Source organism: Equus asinus, chromosome 10 (genome assembly GCF_041296235.1).
Source record: "Equus asinus isolate D_3611 breed Donkey chromosome 10, EquAss-T2T_v2, whole genome shotgun sequence".
NCBI lineage: Eukaryota > Metazoa > Chordata > Mammalia > Perissodactyla > Equidae > Equus > Equus asinus.
Window position 1 is genome coordinate 24796320 of NC_091799.1, and position 22745 is coordinate 24819064.

Below are 22745 nucleotides of genomic sequence, written 5' to 3' on the forward strand. Positions count from 1 at the left end.
AATATCCCACAGTGGAATAGCTGGATCATATGGTAGATCTATTTTTACTTTTTTGAGAAATTTCCGTACTGTTTTCCATAATGGCTGCACCAATTTGTACTCCCACCAGCAGTGTATGAGGGTTCCCTTCTTTCCACATCCTCTCCAACACTTGTTTCTTGTTTTGTTAATTATAGCCATTCTGACGGGAGTGAGGTGATAGTTCATTGTAGTTTTGATTTGCATTTCCCTGATAATTAATGATGTTGAGCATCTTTTCATGTGCCTGTTGGCCATCTGATATCTTTTTTGAAGAAATGGCTGTTCAGATCTTTTGCCTATTGTTTAATTGGGTTGTTAGTGTTTTTGTTGTTGAGATGTATGAGTTCTTTATATATTGTGTATATTAACCCTTTATCAGATATGTGGTTTGCAAATATCTTCTCCCAGTTGTTAGGTTGTCTTTTGGTTTTGCTGATGGTTTCCTTTGCTGTGCAGAAGCTTTTCAGTTTGATGTAGTCCCATTTGTTTATTTTTTCTATTGTTTCCCTTGCCCAATCAGACATGGTACTTGAAAATATGCTGCTAAGACTGATGTCAAAGAGTGTACTGCCTATGTTTTCTTCTAGAAGTTTAATCGTTCCAGGTCTTACATTCAAGTCTTTAATCCATTTTGAGTTAATTTTTGCGTATGAAGTAAGATAGTAGTCTAGCTTCATTCTTTTGCATGTGGCTGTCCAGTTTTCCCAACACTATTTATTGAAGAGACTTTCCTTTCTCTATTGTATGTTCTTGGCTCACTTGTCGAAAATTAGCTGTCCATAGATGTGTGGGTTTATTTCTGGGCTCTCGATCCTGTTCCATGGATCTGTGTGTCTGTTTTTGTGCCAGTACCATGCTGTTTTGGTTACTATAGCTTTATAGTATATTTTTAAATCAGAGAGTGTGATACCTCTTTTGTTCTTTTTTCTCAGGATTCCTTTGGCTATTCAGGGTCTTTTGTCATTCTGTGTAAATTTTAGGATTCTTTGTTCTGTTTCTGTGAAAATTGTTGTTGGAACTTTGATCGGGATTGCATTGAATCTGTAGATTGCTTTAGGAAGTATGGACATTTTAACTATGTTAATTCTTCTAATCCAAGAGCATGGAATATCTTTCCATTTCTTTGTGTCTTCTTCAATTTCTTTCAACAATGTTTTATAGTTTTCAATGTGCAAACCTTTCACCTCTTTGCAGAAAGAGAAGTTAAGAATACAATCCCATTTACAATTGCAACAAAAAGAATAAAATATCTAGGAATAAACAATCCCAGTCGATTCTTTACACTACAGTCAGAGTTATGTTTCTAAAATATAGATCTGAATATGTCATCCTCTCTTGTGTAAAATTCTTCTGTGGCTACCCAACTGACCTTAAGAAAGCCCTTGACTTGTCACTACTCCTGCCTCCTGTTCTGTGCTGGAGCCACAGTGAACTTGTCTCTCTTCTCCATGGTACTATGCTTCATCTTACCTCCAGGTCATTACGCACGCTACCTGCTTGTGTTTGGGATATACTTCCCCTGTATTCTTAGTTTAGCTAACCCTCCTAATTCTTTGTGTCTCAGTTTAGACTTCTTCCTCTGGAAAGTCTTAATTAGGTGTTTCTCACTACACAAACACACATACTATGTTTTCCCATAACGTTGCGTGCGTAGTTCCATTTTAGTACTTATCACACTATATTGCTTCCTTGTTTTTCTCTCTGCTCTAAGACTGTACAAGGGCAGAGACCATGCCTTTCTTCCACACCATTGTATCTTCAGCATCTAGAAATCATACTCCCCATTTCTGGTACAATACTAGTTTGTTGAATGATTGAATTAATAATCATGTGCTTTGCTAAGAGCCTTTTCTCTGACAACCTTAGAGAAGAATTAAGATTCTCTGTTTTCATGTTCTTGATATTTCATTTTCTTGATATTTCATGTGTTGATATTTTTCTTCCAATTTTCTGGTCATATTCATTCATTCATTTATTTATTCATTCAATTATTCAGCAGAACATTGCTTTGAACCTTTTAAACCCCTATGCCTTGTTCAGAAGCATGTGTAAAGAACATTCAAAAGGAAAACACCTGCATGTACTTACTGTGTGCTTCCTTTGTCCACCCTATCTAAAACTGCAGTCCCCAAGACGCACATGTCCAGTCCCTCCTCTTCCTGCCGCCTGGGTTTCCCTTCCCTGTGTTGCTTTTTCTCTTTACCATTTACCTTCTAACATACTAGATATTTAAATTAAGTTACTTATTGTATGTCTCTCCCCTACTAAGATGTAAAGTCCATGAGGGCATGAATTTTGGTCTGTTTTACTTACTGCTACATCCCCTGCTCTTAGTACAATGTCCGTTACATAGTAAGTCAATATATATTTGCCGAGTGAATGAATAAATTCATGGCGTTAGATGTGCATCTTTTTTCTTTTTGACCCTTTCAATGCACCTGATTCAGTCCTGCTTCTAGTATGGTGCTATTTGTTTTCTTTTCTGTCTTTCACTTTTTGGACTTTACAGTTAGTCCTATTTTGAGGCCGTAGTCTGTGCTACTCCAGGAACAGATTCTATCTATGCATTGTATTGCCCCAGGTAACCATCACTCCACTTACATCTGACCTCTGCATCGCTTAACCTGGTATCTGAAGACCAAAGAGCCGTGGGTGTGTGTACTGGGGAGAGGGGAGGATGACTTCAGAGATAAGTCAGATGTAAAACCTGTTCTTCTGGGACCCAGATAGCTCAAGAAGATAAATAACTATAGTATGAGGTCGATTAGGATAATATTTACTAATAAGAAATGTTGATCAATGGGGAGAAACTTATGTCTCATAAAAAATTATGAAATATATCAAGCTTCTAGAAAAGTGTAGGAAGTACTACAGTGAGCAGCCCCTGTATACGAATGTCAGCTTTGTAATGTCCGAACTGTCTTCCATTTGCTTTGGGTCTCTCTTTTCATTCTGAAGTAAAATGCTAGAAATGATTAAAGCCTCAAGTGTTCCTCTTTTATCCCATTTTCTTCCTTCCCTACTCAGATGTAACCACTCTTCTGAATTTGGTCCTATGCATTTAAAAATGTTTATACACACACACACTAAATATAGTGTTAATGTTTTAAACTTTGCATAATGGCATTGTATCATGCTTTTTTCACCCAACATTTTTTTGAGATTTATCTTTGTTGGTTCATATAACTCTAGATTGTCTAAGTTGCTGTATAGTTTCCCACTATATAAATATGCCACAGTGTGATATCCATTTTCTTATTGATAGTCATTTCAAATAATGCTTTTCTTTCCTATTTCAGATAGTGCTGCAATGAACAACCTTGTGCATGTCTCTTTCTCCACATATGGGAGAGTTTCTCTAGGGCAGTGCTTCTCACTTGATGTGTAGGAATCACCTGGGTATCTCGTTAAACTGTAGACTCTGATCAGTTAGTCTGAAGTGGGCCTGAGAATCTGAATTTCTCACAGGTTCCCAGGTGATGCAGATCTATGGACCACACTTTGAGTTGCAAGGCACTACTAGGTTGTAGCACATCATTATCGTTCCAGATATGGCCACATTGTTCTCTGAAGATGTACAAGTTTATATTTCCATCAGGAGTGTATGAGAGATTTGATTGTTCCAGGAGTAGCCTCTTTTCGATGACTATTTCGGTTTAATCTGTAACCATTATCTTCTTAAAATTAGATTTTTTGGGAGGGAAAACAGTAAAAAAGCAAAATTATTTCAGTGGATAATTTCAACATTTCTTAGGAATTGATCTACATTAGATATATAGATTTTAATAAAAGTATTTTATAAAAAATTTACCTGTTTCTTTTCAAATAGTCGCTCCATTTACCATTGTCAACCCAGACAGGGCTCTGGCTGTCACTCGAAGGCTCCCAGATTGCTGGAAGGGAAGAACTGCCTGTCAGGCACTGTGTTACACTGTTTCATTTAAACCCCACGTTTGTGCAGGCTCACAGCTGAGAGTTAGAGCCGTGTTTGTAGCCTAGTGTGTCTGGCTTCACGGTTTAAATGGGAAATTAATTTTCTACTCTTAGCTTCAGTTACCTACAAAAAGGGAGTAGACCAGATAATCAGATCCTTAAGTCCCCGCACTTAAGATTTCCTTACCTTCTTTGGTAAATTAAGAAATACATATACACATACTGTATGATAATAGCTTCCACCCCACCTATTTTTTTATTATGATTTAAAAACACACATAAAATTTATCTTTGTAACCACCTTTAAGTGACCAGTTCAGTAGCGTTAAATATATTTACATTGTTGTGAAACAGATCTTCAGAACTTTTTCATTTTGTAAATTTGAAACTCTATACCCATTAAACAAAACTCCTCCTTTTCTCCTCTCCCTCCCAGTCCCTGGTAACCACCATTCTACTCTTTCTCTGAATTTGACTACTTTAGACACCTCATATGACTGGATTCATGTAGTATTTGTCTTTTTGTGACTGGTGGATTTCATTTAACATAGTGACTTCAAGGCTTATCCATGTTGTAGCATATGACAAGATTTCCCTGCTTTTTAAGGCTGAATAATATTCTATCATATGTATATCCCGCATTTTGTTTATCCGTTCACTGTCGATGGACATTTGAGTTGCTTCCACATCTTGCTTATTATGAATAATGCTGCTATGAACAGAGGTGTACGCATATCTCTTTAAGACCCTGCTTTCAGTTCTTTTGGATATATACCCAGAGGTGGGCTCGTTGGATCATATGGTAGTTCTATTCTTAATTTTTTGAGGAACCTCTATGCTGTGTTCCATAGCGGTTGTCCTATTACAATCCCACCGACAGTGTGGTGGTAACTTTTAATGGTACAGATAGTTGTGGATGGGATACATGAAATCAGAAGTGAAGTGGGAAGAACAGTAAGTTCCACTGTGTGGAGATACATTGTACTTAGGCAGAGTCTGTTTCCCTTAGATACTTTAGCTGACATTGCTTGCTTCTCCAAGACGATTACTTTAGGAGTGGAGGAGGGAGCCACATTATTTCTTTTTTGATTTATTATTGACCACTGCTCCCTGAGAATTTCTCAGATTGTTAACTTCCAGTAGTGCCTTAGCAGTGATTAGGGGAAGTTTGAAGGTTGTGTTTTGTATTGTTTGCAAACTTGAGCAAAGTCTTTAACATCTTGGTGCTCCCAAAAAACTCATTAAAAAAACAATGAAGGCTCCCAATCTGTGTTTTAGAATTGTGACTTCTAACCATGTCAGTTTTCTTTTGAGGATCCTGTGTGTGTGTGTGTAAGGAGGGGTAATTAGGTTCCTCTAATGGTGTGTACAAGAGCAGGAGTGAGCAGTGGAGTTGGAAGAGGGTTTTTCTCTCTCTCATGCCCTTATTTTTGAATTTGAAGTGTTACCCAAATGCTTAGTCATGATGATAAAGCAAAGAACTTCACAGCTTGCAATGTAGAACAATGTTTACACTGTACAAGTGTTTGATAATGGTGAAGAGTGGCAGGAGAGTGGGAAGAATTCATCTACATGTTTTGAGGAGTAAGAGGATTAGATAGGGAACACAGTAAAATAGTCCGCTTCCAGTTGTGAAAAAAAAAAAGTGCATCTTTTAAGCCTCCTTTGGAATAACTCCAAATCTGTTAAACTTTTGGCGCTGCAAACAGGTATATTTTCCACCTTGCAGTGTTCATTCATTAAGCTGTGTAATATACTGACAGGTATCTGTATGTTTGTGGAAGCAATCTTTAGTAAGGACACTGCCCAAACTCAGATTTTCCTGTTAAACTGCTACAATGGTTTATCAATGAATCTGTTGCCTCTAGTCTCCTCCCTCTAGTTCCTCCTTTACACTGCTGCGAAGGGTAATCTGATCCCAGCTGGATGCCTGAGGGCCATCTGACCTTGGGGAAATTCATTTCTCTGTGCTTCCGTTTCCCTATTTTATCCCTTGTATCACCATGTACCTACCTTATATTACTTGCAAGTTTTAAATGTTCGTGTGTGTGAAGTACCTAAAACAGTGCCTGGCATGTAATAAATAAACAAATAATAAATAATAGTAGGGATAGTTACTGTTGTCATTATTATAGTTACTATTTTTGTTGTTGTTGTTTTTACTTCTGAAGCCCAACTCTGGCCACATCATTACTCTACTCAAGAGTTTCCCACATTTCCCTTTTGCTTATAGCAAACTTTTTGGGTACATCAGAATCACTTTCGAAGCTTGTAAAAAATGCGTATTTCTGAGTCCCCCAACCAGAGGTTTCTATTCAATAAGTGTAGGCTGGGACCCAGTGTTTTGCTGTGCTCCACAGGTGGTTTTGAAGCAGGTGGTACTTATTTGGAGAATCAGGCCATGTAGGATGAGCTGCAAACTCCTTATACTGGAATCCAGGGCCCCAGATACCTTTTGAATATGTATTTCCTCCTTATGTTCCTCCCTGTCAGTCTTTGTTGCAAACATGGTAAGTAGACTTTCTCTATACTCACTTTTCCCTATATACTCCATGTATTTTCCCAGGTTGGTATCACATAATTTTGTGATCAAATACATGTTTATTCCTAGTAATCCACAAACCATCCATTTAATAATATTTAATAATATGTTTAATAATATGTTTAAAAACTAGCTGAGGATGAATGTTATAATATGTGGGACCAACCTTCCCTTTTTTGAAAATTAGGAAACAGTTCCTAGATTACTTCACTGGGAACTTTAGGATAGTATTTTTAAACTGACCTTTCCTCTTGCTCTCTTGGCACTCTTTTTCTCTGAACTAATTTTCCAGCTATTACAATGAGCAAATAGTTCTAGCCTTTAAACTGCTCAGCTGTGCTCTGTAAACAGAGACACTAAGGCAAATCTAGTGCCAACCTCAGAAGCAATCGGCAGTATTGGAAATTGAAGTTCTCTTCTTTTTCTTACCTTTTCTGTTCTATTGCTACAAAATTAAGGTATTAGTGAGATTATTTAGGGTAATTTGAGTACATTTAGAGATCTCTGATGATCCCTTTTAGTTCTCAACTCTTGCAATCTGTAGTACCATCGAAGGGTGCTGCTTTGCTAAAAACATTGCTTATGATAGAAGTGTAGGGTGGGGAAAGGAAGGCCCTGTCCTAGGTTTCTTTGCCTTGTCTCCTCTAATTCTTAGAACACCCTCATAAGTTAGGTATCGTTATCCCAATTTTATGAAAAGTCTTTACAAAGAGGGCATGAAACTTAAGATTATGGGGCATATAAACAGTGATTTCAGGTTTTGAACCCAGGTCCTTTGATCTCATAGAGTGATCTCTTTCTCATGTGGCCTGGAGCCAGATTTTAAGTTGTTCTGGCCCAATTAATTTCTGTATTTGCTTTCCTCCCACCTCCCTACCTCCTCTTAAACTCAAGGTCACTATAAAAATTCAGTAAATAAAACAGCTTATATAAATTCAAAGTTTGGTAGAATAGTTATTCTTTCAGGCCATTTAGGCAGTATTTGGTCACTTCTTTCAATGTATCCTAAATTTGATAGTGGCCTGTCCGAGTAAAGTGCCCTTTCAAAAAGTAAGCAGTTGACTCTTATTAAATGACAAAATTAGGTTGTCTTTTTTCAAAACCTTGAAGAATGCAAGCAAATGGGAAAATGGTGGCACAAAAAGAAATATTTTTTGCCTAGGTTCAGGTAGCAATCTGGCAGTTTAACATAGTCAACATCCAGAATTTAGAGAGAGACTGGAAATACCAATCAGCAGTATTATTTTAGCTATGAGAATACATTTACATAAAACAAACAGATCCCAAATATTAAATCATGAGTATGTGTCCTTGGCTCTGAATAATATATTAAGACTCACCAGGCAAAAGCAAATGCAAGGTGTTCTAAGTCTCTAGTTGAGAATTATTTTTGTAGCTTGAGCAACTGTTTCCCCTTATTCTACTGCTTGGTAATCATTTGACTTGATGTCACTTTCTTGCAAACAAAACAGATTGGAAAAAGAAAAAAACCAACTACATTTAACAGTACTAGGTGGAATTTCTTTCTTTCTTTCTTTTTTGCTCCTTCTCTCCTTCCCTTCTTCTTCTTTTTTTTTTTTTTGGTGAGGAAGATTGCCCTTAAGCTAACACCTTTGCCAATCTTCCTCTTTTTGCTTGAGGAAGAGTGGCCCTGAGCTAACATCTGTGCTCATCATCCTCTATTTTGTATGTGGGATGCCACCACATCATGGCTTGATGACTGGTGTAGGTCCATACCTGGGATCCGAACCCATGAATGAGGGCCGCTGAAGTGGAGCATGCCTAACTTAACTGCTATGCCACTGGGCCCACCCCTTCTTCCCTTCTTTTTAAAGGAAGAAAACTCTGTGGTGAAGTAGAATGAAGAAAGGTAGTAGAGTAAGATAAACCTGAGTTTGAGTGCTGTCTCAACCACTTACTGTAACTCAGGTCTTAGGCAAGTCCTTAGCTTCTTTAGCTTCTAGTTTTCATATTTATAAACAACCCTCGCAAGGTTGTTGTGAAGCTAAATGTTCATGCAAGTAAAATATCTGATAAAGGCTGAGGCATTGTAGGCAATAGTAAATGGTAATTGCTTTTATTATAATTAATAATAAGGTTGACCTAGGGATTAAGATAAGCAATTGTGTGAAATGGTTTGCTCTATTTTACCAACAAACCGTTGTGGTTGAAGAAACTCTGAATTGTGTCTATTGTTAGGTAAAATATGACCTTCAATAGAAGACCTAACTTCCTGTAACTTAAAAATAGAAACCTTACTCAAAAGAGTCAAAGGAGAAACCACTAGAAATAATAAGAGAGTTCATCAAAATGGCTATTTTAATATCCCCAAAAACTAAGTTAATCATTATTACTAAAAATACTAATTAGAAGAGATAATGCAAAAAGAGATTACAGGTCTAACCTCTACTGCTGCCGCTACCACTAATAATAAAAAATTTAGGAATAATCTCACTATGTATGAAACTCATATACATGTCTTTTTTAATTATGAAATTTCACTGAGAGATATAAAAGAAGGCTGCATAAATGGAGAGACATATCAGTGTTCGTAGATGGGAAAATTGAATATTGTAAAGCTACCAGTTCTTGATACATTAACTTTTAGAATAAATGGAATTACTGGGAAAATTACAGTAGGATCTTTTTTGAAGGAAATTTAGCAACAGAGTTCAAATAAAAACATAAATAACTATGAACAAATAAAAGAAAATTTTAAGAAGAGGAATTCATCAGTGAAACACATTATAAAGCTGTAGATATTAAAACTTTTTTTCACTGTACTGGTATAAGACTAGACAGATCAATTTTATAAATCAGAAACAGATTTCAATGTGAAAAATATGTTAATATATGATATAAAAAGGATCACAGTTTAATTTCACCAGCTGAAGGACATTTAGGTTATTTCCAGCTTTTGGTGATTGTGAATAAAACTGCTATAAACATTCACTTACACTGATATGTGAACATAAGTTTTCATTTCTCTTGGGTCAATAGCTAGGAGTGGAATTGCTGGGTCATATGGTAGGTGTAAATTTAACTCTATAAGAAACTGCCAGATTGTTTTCCAACCATTCCTGTCAGCAATATATAAGAGTTCTAGTTGCTCAGTATCCTTGTCAACACTTGGTATTGCCAGTATTTTTAAAGATTGGCACCTGAGCTAACAACTGTTGCCAATCTTTTTTTTTTTTTTTTCTGCTTTATCTCCCCAACTCCCCCCCCCCGCCCCCACCCCGTACATAGTTGTATATCTTAGTTGTGGGTCCTTCTAGTTGTGGCACGTGGGACGCCGCCTCAACGTGACCTGACGAGCAGTGCCATGTTCGTGCCCAGGATCCGAACCCTGGGCCACTGCAGCGGAGCACGAGAACTTAACCACTCGGCCACGGGGCCGGCCCCATGCCAGTATTTTTAAATTTAGCCATCCCATTAGGTGTGTAGTAGTATGTCATTCTGGTTTCAATATGCATTTTCCTAATGAAAGATGTTGAACATCTTTTCAAGTGCTTATTTGCCATAGATAAGTGTTCTTTGGTGAAGTGTCTATTCAGACCTTTTCCCCATTTTTAAGCTGTGGTGTTTTCTTATTGTTGAGTTTTGAGAGTTCTTTGTATATTCTTGATACAAATCCTTTGACAGAAATGTGATTTGCAAATATTCTCCCAGTTGGTGGCTGTATTTTCATTCTCTAGTAGTCTTTTAAAGAGCGAACGTTCTAAATTTTAATAAAGTCCAATTTATAAATTTTTATGGATTTTGCTTTTAGTGTTGTATCTAAAATTTCTTTGCTGAACCCAAGTTCAGTCAGATTTTCTCCTATGATTTCTTCTAGAGGTGTTATAGTTTTACATTTTACATTTGGGGCTGTGGTCTATTTCGAGTTAATTTTTGTACCAGATGTGCGTTTAGATTGAGGTTCCATTTTTTGCATATGGATGTCCAACTATTCCAACACCATTTACTGAAAAAACTATCCTTTCTCCATTGAGTTGCCTTTGCACCTTGTCAAAAATTAGTTGATGATATTTGTGAGGGTCTGTTCCTGGGCTCTCTGTTTTGTTCCATTGACCTTTGTGTCTATTCTTTCACCAATAACACATTGTCTTGATTACTGTAGCTTTATAGTTAAGTCTTGAACTTAGTTATTGAGTGTCCTCCAACTTTGTTCTTCTTTGGCTATTCAGATTTCTTTGCTTTTTCATATTTAGAGTCCGCTTGTGAATATCTACCAAAAAATCCTGCTGAGATTTTGATTGGGGTTCATTGACTCTATAGATCTAGTTGCTATATTATCTCTCTCCATTTATTTAGTTTCTTTTTTGGTTTCTTTCATCAGTGTTTTGTAGTTTTTAGCATAAAGATCATGCACATATTATGTTAGCTTTATTCCTAAGTATTTCTTAGAGATAGATGGCAAGAATTATTCATGTTTTGTAGACTGAGACACTGAAACTCACAGCGGTTAGACTTGTTGAAGGTAACAGCGCTGGTAAATTAGCAGCAGATTCTGGTTTTAAGGTGTCCTGGGTCTGTCTAGTGATTTTTCATTGGCAGAGCTTCTCATAGTAAAAAGGCATGGACTTTAGAGTTCTTCACCTTGGGTTCCCAATCTGTTCTCCAGTACTGGTTAGCTGTATCATTCGTTTAATCTCTCTAGGACTCAGTTTCCTCATTCAAAGTACCTACCTCTCAGGATTGTGGCGAAGATTAAAGGAGGCCGTATGTGTAAAGTTTCTCCTGTGGTTTGGTATACGTGTAGTGCATCCTCAATAACTGGTAAGATTGTCTCTGTTACTATTCATAGTAAAAGCTAGTTGTTACTACCTTTCCCAGAACTTGTCATCTGTTCTCACTAATTAAATGAGTGAAACTGGCAATGCAAGGACAAGCACTAACAATAGGTGCTTAAGTGTGAGACAGAAAATTTTCTATAAAACCTCTGTCATGTTACCTTCTTTTTTTATATGTTTACCATAAAGCAGAAGAAATGTTTTGCAATAGTGAATTGTGATTGGGAATTTCAATGGATGTATTTTTATTTTAAAAGGGAAAGCTTAAAGCTTTTCTTTAAAAGTGGTGGCTTTAAAACTTTCCACATTTCTACAAAGTCTGGTTTAACTCAGGAAACTCATCAGCTTTAATATTAAGTTTCCCAGCTTTGCAAAGATTTGTGACCCTACCCTGGCATAACATAAATGTGAAATGTAATTTGAGTATCAATGTTATGCTAGAGTAAGACCTTTTATGAAAATAAAAATTCTCTGTTGATAATTCCTTTTCCCTGGAATGAGCCCTTTCTGAGATTCCTTTACTCTAAACCTACAAAGATGAAATATGGGCCTAATAAAAAGTACATTTTGAAGTAAATACACCACACACTTAGGAAATCAGACCTATAAACAAGAGAATATAATTTGCTCTTTCGTTGTTTTCTATTCTTTTGATGTACAGGCAGAGGTTTGAATTAAGTGTTCCTACGCTGGATTCTGACAATTATTTTTCCCTTTTTTTCAATTTGAAAATCAGGAGAGATGTTATTTTGTAGATGCTATCCTAGGTGCAAAAGAGTGAAGCCCTATGTTGGATAGGCTGGGTAGATTCAAGTTGTTATACTTACATGCATTTTCCTGGTCTTTGTTTAAATACAGTAGGGTTTTTAATGATGAATCTCAAAGGGAAATAAGCAATTATATGTGAAAAGGGGGGTGGAAATCCTATACATCTTTATTTTTCATTGTTTCCTCTTCTCCCTCATTCTACACAGAGCAATTATAACCCAAGACTTAAGTTGGAGCCAAAGGGAAAAGAAAAGATTCTACTTCTTTAGTTAAATAGCATTTAAATCCCAAAATATTCCTCAATTCCTTATGCAATAGTCAGCTGAAGCATTAATCCCTTTTTGCTATCTTAATTGTAACTTTAGCTTTGAAAAAAGACTGAGTTATTAGTTGGGTCCCACGCTGACTTTAGCACCACAGTCTGCACCAAGGCTTCCCTCTAGCAAAATTTAAGAATCTAGTCTAGTAAAACCTCATTGCTTTTTTCCCAAAGTTTTTGTTTATTTTAAAATTTATATCCAATGAAATTTACTCATTTGGTCTTCTGTTCTATTAGTTTTGACAAATGTACAATCAAGATACAAAACGGTTTTATTACCCCCTCAAAATTCCCTTGTTCTTCTCCTTTGTAGTTATTTAACCTTCCCCCTTCCCCTCAACTCCTGGAAAACTCCTGATTTGTTCTCTGCTCTTATAGTTTTGCCTTTTCCAGAATATCATGTAAATGGAAACATATAATACATAGCTTTTTATTCTGGCTTCTTTCATTTAACATAATGCATTTGAGATCCATCCATGTTTTTGCATGTCAATGGCTCATTTTTTTATTGCTAGTAGTATTCCATTGTAAGGATGTACCACAGTCTTTCCAGTTCACTAGTTGAAGGATATTTGGGTTGTTTCTAGATTTGGGTGATTATGAATATAGCTGCTATAAACATTTATATACAAGTTTTTGTGTGAACATAGGTTTGCATTTTTTTTTGGATAAATACCCAGGAGTGGAATTGCTGAGTCATGTGGTAAAGATATATTTAACCTTATAAGAAACTGTCAAACTGTTTTCTGAAGTGTCTACACTATTTTGCATTCACACCAGTAATTTTTGAAAGTTTCAATTGTTCTCCGTCCTTGCCAGCAATTGATATTGTCAGGTTTTTGGTTATTTAACTTTAGCCATTCTAATAGACAGGTACTCATTGCCTCTTAGTGTGCAGTTTGCTCTTTGACTTCCATTCAGTGCTCGTTGTTTTAATGGCTACAATGTATGTATAGAGAACAGAACTGCTTCTACCTCCTTTTGCAAATTAGACTGTGGTTCTAACTAATAACTGTGATATCCATTTTGCACTTAGAATTTGAATAAATAAGTAATATTCATCGGAGCTCTAGATAATATGCTCATCAAGTGATCATGCTCCTCTGATAAAGATACTAAAGTTAATGTGTGTCCAAATATTGAAAATATTTATTGTTCTATTGCATACCTACTTTGCACTGTATTCTGTCTTACTTAATTTTTAAACATTACACCAGAGTTAATAGAGAGAGAAAAAGAAGAAGGAAAGGGAGAAGGTGGAGGAATAGGAGATTATTCCCTGGGAAGTGGAGAAGGTGTGTTTTTTCTTTGGCTTTAGGGTACAATGCAGGAAATAGTAACAATTGTTCCAGTATGATGGGTGCTGACATGATCCCTGTCGTATGATCTCAGTTTATAAATCTCCCCCAAGTATTTTATATCCTACAATCAGGTTATTCCCTTTTAATAAAAAGCCCAAGAAACTCAATTTCTCCATAATTAAAGATGACCCCCAGATATTGCCTCACAAAGTAGTTTTGTTTTCCTGATGAAGATACTAAAGTGTAGTATGCCTATCCAAATAGACACGTGAAGTTTCTAGACATTTTGAAGTCCTGGAGGTAAGTCCTTCCCCTATTTTAAGGACTATTCGGACAAATTTGAAAACTGGTGGTACTTTTAAAAAACACTTTTTATACATATTAAATAAGAACAAAAAGTACACTTTAGAATATTTTGCTTATAGTTCATATTGATAATTTTTAAAAATGTTTTTCAAAGTTTAAACTGACTAATTGAATTTGTTAGTATTTTAAATTTTAGTTATAAGATTAAGTACTGAATCTTAACGTGTTTTAAATGCATATATTCTAGGTTTTCTTACTTTAAGATTGAACAGAAGATGCCATCAAAATTATAGTACATTTTGTATGTCTTCTGAATATGGGGAACAATGAAAAGTTTTGGTAGCCTAGAGCAGTTTTTTTTGGTATTATTAATAGGTAATTTTTTTGTATTCTTTCAATTTCTGAAGATAGTGAAAAGGAAGAGTGAAATCATTGTTGAAGGAATGAAAAGCAGACAGAAATTGGATTTTGTAAAGATATTTCCACAGTTTTCCAAGAGGCTCTAGGTAGACTTTCGGGCTATTCCTGAGCCAGATTCCTGGGAGTGCTCTGTGTTAGTCACATTCACAAGTCTTTTTCCTAGTGTCCAGGTTGAAATGCAGTACTTGTTTTGTAATCATTTTAGATCAGCAACAGTGCTGTTATCAATTAATATTTCTTTGTTTATGAGATTTGCATCATGAATTGACTGAGGACACAGTTTTTTCATTTTCTTGTTCAAATCTTTCATTTACTGCTTTTATAGTTCTTTTTTATCTTCAAAAGGCTAACACACTGTTGTACCAAACTGCCATAATTACAGCACTTAGAAAGGACTTCAAAAAGAGGCATACAGAAACAGAGGACACATTAATTAGGATGTACTATCACAGCTAATATTTTTCTAAAAACCCCATCAAAGTAGCTGTATAATACTAACACAATTAAAATTCTGTAGGAGATATAAAGGACTTTTTACTGAGCAGGAACATGAGGTGGTTAAAAGTTGCAAACAGTGCGACGCCAACCTGCTGTATGAAAGACCCAGTTAGTATGGGTATTTCCAAGAAGATCATCTCTTACCAGGACAGGGGTTTGTGCACAAAAGGAGGACTTATCAGACTTTTAAACAAAATGATCCTTTTTTTTTTTGAGTGCTGAAAATTTTCATTTCTTGGGCTTTGGTAAGGGATTTTTTAAAAAGTGCAGTGTTTGATTTAAATGCAGTGATTGCTTTGGATACTTTTACATCAAGATCACCCTCTAAGTTCTCAGAGAAAAATGCCAATGTATTGTCTTTTCTCTGGGGCTTTATATTTCTATTTTCAAATAGTTTGGCACCAGATTTTAGTTCCTTATTCTTCTTCAGAGTTCAAATCACTGCGTTTCATTGCTCTTCAGAGCCAAACAAAAGGAAAAAACATTGCTGAGGATTGCAGTCTCTCTGCTAACATTGACGTTACTCTTCTCTGATTATTTCTCTGTAGAGTTTTCTGAGAATTATAGGGCATTGAAAGGAAACCTGCTACTCAAATGCCAGAGAGTTTATTCCCTATTTACTCTTAGGCAACCAAATGAGCTTTTTGGCATTTCATTGAGACTTGTCTGTGATTAGCTTTTTGTGTCCTCTTCATATTGTTTCATTCTCGTTGACATCCACACTAGTGACTTACCATTAGTCATGTCACAGACTCCTTTGTGCTGCTGTGGTGTCCAAGATTCTACCTCATTAAAAAGTCAGCGCTTCATCCCTTGTCTTGGCTGTGGGTTCTTCCCACTGCTTCTATCAATTGAAATTTCTTTTCTTTTTTCATATTGCCAGCCTCCTAGTAAATTGCACTGTTTCTGCACTAACTCTTATCTGGTTCCATATGAATGTCAAAAACTGTGAAGCCTCTGAGATTTTACTCTACTTACAAGCTAACAAGTTATCCTGACACAATTTAATGGTTGTTCATAGTGCTTTACATTTATTACTGTTGCTTATACTACTCATTTAACTTGGGTCATTTCAATTGAAATCAGTCACTGGAATAGGGCCTTGGATTCTGAGCTGCAAGCAGAAAAGATGTGCATGTTCCCTGGTACTTGGTATGCTTTGGTTCAGCTTCCTTTCCTTTGGTTAATTTGGAGAGGGATGTTAACATGATATTGTATTTTTGTCTTGATACAGCATCTTCCTGGTGATGGACTTCATCCTGGTACTAGAGTGGTCTCTTTGCTGAAATATTTGCCATTCACCCCACTACTGTTAGGATGATTAGTACCAAGGGTGTATAAACAACAAACGCTCTTTTTCATCCTCTCTGAAACCACATTCTAAATCTTTGTTTTCATCATTGTATTTGTAGGCACCCATATTGGTAATGTATGGAGCCTAGCAAATGTAGGACACCCTCTTATTCTCTATCTAGATGACCCATAACTTGGATTTCTGAATGCCAGGACACTAATTCTGCTTCCCCGACGTTATCCAAAACTGCTATGGTAAGAAACCAAATCCCAGGTTTTTAGATCTTGTCCTTAGGGTGTAACAAAGCTGTGGCCTATGAATCTGACATGTGAATTGTGTTTGTGTTATTTTATCTGGTGTCTCTTTCTTCTAGCTCCTGTATGATTACAGTCCAAGTCACTTCCAGCTTATGTGCTGAGGCTGAGTTTTGTAGGTACTATATTATGCCGTGTTTACAGATGAGAAAAGAAAGGCACAGGATGTTAACTACCTTGCCTAAGGTCATAAAGTTAGTGATAGAGCTGGATTTAAACCTGTAGCTGTCTACCTCTACAGTCTGTGCTAATAATGCTGCACTTTGCCGCATCTTCAAATTGTTGTCATATGAAAGTTAGTAGGTAGTAGATGTTACGGATTCACGCTAGGGGCAATAATATTAGAGTTTATGGAGGAGTAAGTTTCAGCTGATTCTTGAAATAAGGGATAGGTTTGAATATGGGGAGGGGGAGAGCATGCCAAGGAGCATGAATGAGCAAAGGTTCAAAGATGGGACTAAAAAGAGTATGTTTAGGGGCCGGCCCGATGGCACAGCAGTTAAGTGCACACATTCTACTTCGGCAGCCTGGGGTTCGCTGGTTCGGACCCTGGGTGTGGACATGGCACCGCTTCGCAAGCCATGTTGTGGTAGGTGTCCCACATACAAAGTAGAGGAAGATGGGCATGGATGTTAGCTCAGGGCCAGTCTTCCTCAGAAAAAGGAGGAGGATTGGGAGCAGTTAGCTCAGGGCTAATCTTCCTCAAAAAAAAAAAAAAAGAGTATGTTTAGGGAATAACAAAAGATTGAATTGGCTCTATAGAAATAATAAGTAACCGATGAACTTGGTTAATACTGAAGGTTTACCCATTAGACTTTACTGAAAAAAAAAAAACGTAGTTTTTGTCTCAAAGTTCGTAGATTAATTTTCTTCTTAAAAAATTCTACTAATCTTACTCATTGGGAACACTGATTCAGGTCTCAGATGGAAGTACATTAGTAAGGAAATGATAACGTAAAATTCTCAGTCTTTATTATATAATAGAATTTTTTAGTCTGTTCGTTTTTCTTGAGCTAGTTCTGCCCACACCAGCCTAATTTGGTTAGTTTAACTTGTGATGAAATTGGTCCAGCAGGAGGAATTGGATGTATGTTGAAATTCTGCCAGATTTTGGAAGAAAAATGTTATTTTAAGCGTTCTGTTCATTTTCGGTGGAGTGAAGGTCTTGCCATGAAGTTGTCATTGGCAGATTTACAGACCACTAAACACGGCTTCCTCATTTACAGAAACCACACACATACACACACACACACACACACAGAAACTAGAAATAACGTGAAAACATGCAGCTCTGTCAAAGAAATGTCATGGTTACATAGCCCAGTGAAAATAAGAATCTCGATTGAGATGGGGAGCTGATTCCTTTCCTAAATTTGGGGCTGAAGAATCTGAACTCTTTTCTGAGTTTCGTAACTAATTCACTACCCAAGCTTGAAATATAGATAAAATAAACAAGTCACTCACCAATGTATATTCATTCATTTGGTTTGTTTACAAATTAAAAGAGGTGGAAAGAGCAGGGAGATGAGCTGACACTAAAAATTAGGACCTGAAGAAGTGTGGGAGGTATAGAGTTGGCCAAGTGGGAATATTTCTTTGGTATCCTTTGTTTTGATTTTTCTGGATAAATTGCTTGTGATGACCTAAAGAATTTTGAAAGTTAATTTCCTTTTCTAGAGTAGAGAAGCAAATTCCTCTATAACTTTCTATTTAAGACTCTGGATTTGCAGTTATCCAGTAACTTTTTAAAAATCATCAAAAATGACGTTAAAGATTATTTTTTCCAAGCAAAATTTTTATTAGTATAATGCCGTTTTATATAGTGTCTTACCTATTCAGAAATATACTTTGTTACCATAGATTTTGCTGGGCTTTTTAAACCTAGGTTCATAGCTATTTTGAAATGGGGGCTATTTCTAAAATATGTACAAGATTTTGTTTTATCTGCCGTTGATTTTAACTTCATATTTTTGCACATGCTTACAAAGTCCCATGTTGTTACTGTGTCAAACTTTGTTGAAAATACTTTCTTCTTGTTAAAATGAGTATAAACAATAGCAAAACCAAATCCTAAGTGATCTTTAAATGTATTTGTATTAAAAGGCTAAAACCAAGGACTTCTAAATATTTTCCTCCAAAGAACTGTTTGAAATGTATCTAAAGAAAATGTTTATTTTCTAAATCTTTTGATTTGGGAAAGAGATTCAAATTATGATTGGTTTTAACCCACTGATCAGGCTGACCCTGTGAACTTTCATCTGGACTTTATTGTTCATCATTTCCTCACCTTAAAATTTCAATTCTCCATTAATTTCTTTCTGGGAAGAACATATTTGTTTATGATTCCAGCTTTAGCATGATCTTGTCTGAACTGAATTAGTTATCACAGTTAATCATCTGAACCTTAGGCTTTTGCTGCTATGCAATGGGATTATTTATTATTTAACGTGTTGTCATTTCCCACATGTGCTATCAGTGTCATGTAAATAAGCACAGGCCCTGCCTTTGGAGATTTCCAATCCAGAAAAACTAATAAGGTACAGACCCACACACACATTAAAGTGTAGGGTAAGAGGGCTGAAGATGAAGAGTACTGAAAGGAAATTGAGAATGTTAGTTTTGTAATTATGAACAGTACATAGTTTTATGTACTTTACTATGTATCTTTCCCAACATAAATAAACTAAATAGGATAGAAAGTGAATTTGAACTAGAATTAATTTCTTCCATCCTTTCAAAGTTGTCATGAACATTTATTAAGAAAAATAAAAGAGTTCATTTTCCTAGGAAAGTGTTAAATCTTAATTAATAATGTACCTTTTCTTCTTTCGTTTGCAGAATACATATGTAACTGCTCTGTGGTTGGAAGCCTGGATGTGAATCGCTGCAACCAGACCACAGGGCAGTGTGAGTGTCACCCAGATTATCAGGGTCTTCGCTGTGAAACCTGCAAGGAGAGCTTTTACCTGAATCGTACTTCTGGGCTCTGTCTGCCATGTGACTGTAGTCCACATGGATCCCTCAGCATGTCCTGCAACAGGTAAGCAGCAGAGGGTGGAGGTGAACTTAATTTTATTTTGTCAAGGAACAAAGCTCCTGCTCTCAAGGACCAGGCTTGTTTAAATAGGGGGGAGGGGCCATCGATTTACAAAACAGTTCATATACTTTTATCCCCTCATTTTGTATATTATATTTAATGTCAAGATTAAAAAGCTTCTAATTTACTGACTTAGTTCTTCAAAAGCACCTGGGTCACCAATTTTGCTTTGTGATAGTTTCTCTAAATTTCATGGAAAAAAATTACTGAGAAAGCAGTCTGCTTTCTGGAAGCAATAATTTCCAAGCATTTCCAGTGGGAATGTTCTTGTTATGTTTATTAACATACCATTGGAGTTTCAGGAAACTTATTCTTTGGTTTATTTTTTTTCTTATCAAAATTCTAAAACGGTGTCTTTGCACATCTAAGGCTTAAACTTGGTAATATCTAAATTTCTTTAGCTAGTGGGGAAAAGACTGATTTCACTCTGTATACCAGCATGTGTTCGGGGACCAAAACTAGATTAAGCAAGAACTGTCTGGGGCCTGGCCCTGTGGCCTAGTGGTTGAGTTTGGCATGCTCCACTTCAGCGGCCCTGGTTCACAGGTTCAGATCCCAGGCGCCGACCTACACCACTTGTCAGCTGTCCCATGGTGGCAACCTACATATAAAATAGAGGAAGATTGGTACAGATGTTAGCTCAGGGCTAAAATTTCTCAGCAAAAAAAAAAGGAATTGTCTGGAAGTACCTTTAAAATGGCAAGTTGTTTGGAGGTAACTTAATATAGTAGAATAGTGCCCCATAATCTAAGGATTTGCTTCCACTAAACTTTGACCTGGTATGAGGCACTTAGCTTTTTGTGGACCCCAAGTCAAAAAGCTGAAGAGACAGTGTTGTGTAAGGAAAACAACACAAGCTTTAGAGTCAATGTAACCTGGGTATGGATGCAAGATTTGCTGCTTTTTAGGAGCTTTGTGTTTTCAACAAGTTATTTCATTTCTCTGAGCGTCAGTTTCTTCTCGAGGTTGTGAAGGTTAAATGAGTAGAATGTATGTAAAATGCCTCACAAACGTCAGTCGATAAATTCTCTTTTGTTGTAATTTCAAAGGAATATTGTTGGCTTAATGAGGGAATATTTTAAAGAACTTTTAGCTCCTTGTCAGAAAAGATTCTTTATACTTAGCGGTAGCTATTTTGGATGTTTTACAAATCACATTGTACTATCGTATCATATTGTACTTCTATTTAAAAATATAGAAGTGAACTTGATTAAGAAGCTTATAATTTCAAATGCAACAATAATCAATGTTTGTGATGCTTGGTGTTTTAAAATAATTATTTGTCTTAATCCTCACAACAACTCCTTTTATGTAGGTTATTAAATCACAAAGATAGTAAGTGGCAGAGAAGGAATTCCAAATTAAGTCTTCTAATTCCAGATCCAGTATCCTTATCACCATGCCAAATGGCTTCCATAATGAGAAAACTGATTATCTGTTATTTGAGATTGAGAGTATAGAAATTACTTACCATTGCTCTTTTTACTCCCTTAAAAACATGCCCACACAAGTCGTCTGTAGAAAGTTCACATTTCTTACCATTTTAAAAGATGAGATTTGGATAAGTTTGTTCATTCTGGTATCTAATGGTATATCCACTCCTTCTTTTAGAAGATTCTGCAAACATATTTGCTTTGAGTACTTTTGGAGAGAGAGAAAAGTTTTTACTTCTGGGCCAAACTACCTTATTAGAGAGGAAAGAAATAAGGAGAGGATTGAGAGAGGGTTTTAGAAGCTGGAGAAGAGTGGGGGAAAAAAAGTAATACTAATATTTATGTAATATCTTACTGTTTTTTATAGGGCTTTCACAAACTATTTCTGATTTATCTTTTCCCTGACGGTTAATGTCGTTAAGTGACATGGGCTGAAACACCATGCTGAAAATAGGTAGTAACTATAAAGTAGTGGAAAAGGACATTAGACTAGTAATTCAAAGATCTAGGGTAGAGGTCTATAAACCAAAGCTCTGAACCAAATCCAGCCCACTGCCTGTTTTTGTAAATAAAGTGTCATTGGAACACATATACCCCCATTTGTTTACTTGTTATCTATGGCTGTTTTGGTGCTGCAGTGGCTGAATTGACAAGTTCTGACAGAGACCATATGGCCTCCAGCCTAAAATATTTACTATCTGGCTCTTTAAGGGTAAGTTCCTCAACCCCTGGTACAGGGTTCCAGTCATGGTCGGTATAGTCAGGTAACCATGTAGCTTTGGGTAAGTCACTTTACTTCTTTTAAGCGTTTGTCTTTTCATTTGTGACGTGAAGGTAGCAGTCCATGCCCTATCTCTCTCTTGTAAAGAGCTGTCTTAAGGATCAAGGAAGATAACACCTTTGTAAATTTTTACAATCTGTACTTGTTAGACAGACAATAAAAATAGTAATAGGAACCACTTATTGAGTATATACTATATGCTAGGGCACTGTGCTATTTTTTTTTTTTTAAAGATTGGCACCTTAGCTAACAACTGTTGCCAGTCTTCTTCTTTTTTTTTTTTCCTCTGCTTTTTCTCCCCAAGTCCCCCCAGTACATAGTTGCATATTTTTTAGTTGTGGGTCCTTCTAGTTGTGGCATGTGGGACGCCGCCTCAGCGTGGCCTGGTGAGAGGTGCCATGTCCGCGGCCAGGATCCAAACCCGTGAAACCCTGGGCCGCCGAAGCGGAGTGCGCGAACTTGACCACTTGGCCACGGGCCCAACCCCCTAGGGCACTGTGCTTTATGTGCATTATCTCCTTTAATCTTCACAAAAACTCCTTTGAGGAAAGAACTATTATTTTCCCACTTTGTATGTGAGAATTTTGATATCTAGAGGGTATAGTTAACTCTCCTATGTTTATACACTAAAGCTACCATTCATTCCAGTTGAACAAATGTAGTAAGCAAATGCTTATTCTGTGAAGCAAAATGACTTCACAGTTAATAGTGAAGTCCCTAGTAGAAAGCCCCTTGGTATTTAACACCCAAATATCCTAGAATTTACTTATCTCTCAATGCAGTGTGTTTTGGCTGATAATTTGTAAGAAAAATTTGTATTTATGTCCCAGAAACTCGATAAAGCCATATGTAACATTTTAAACAAATAATATGTGGGCAGTCTTGTGTTAAATTCCAGATATAATTGGTAGAATGTCAGAAT

General features: G+C 36.4%; 1 protein-coding gene across 1 annotated transcript in view; it reads left to right on the forward strand.

Annotated features, from left to right (window-relative positions):
* MEGF9 (multiple EGF like domains 9) overlaps positions 1-22745 on the forward strand; it is an 81830-nt gene that overhangs the window by 23093 nt on the left and 35992 nt on the right. The window contains exon 2 of the mRNA XM_044778938.2: positions 19351-19552. Within this exon, the coding sequence (XP_044634873.1) occupies positions 19351-19552 (202 nt within the window). The remainder of the gene's footprint in view (positions 1-19350; positions 19553-22745) is intronic.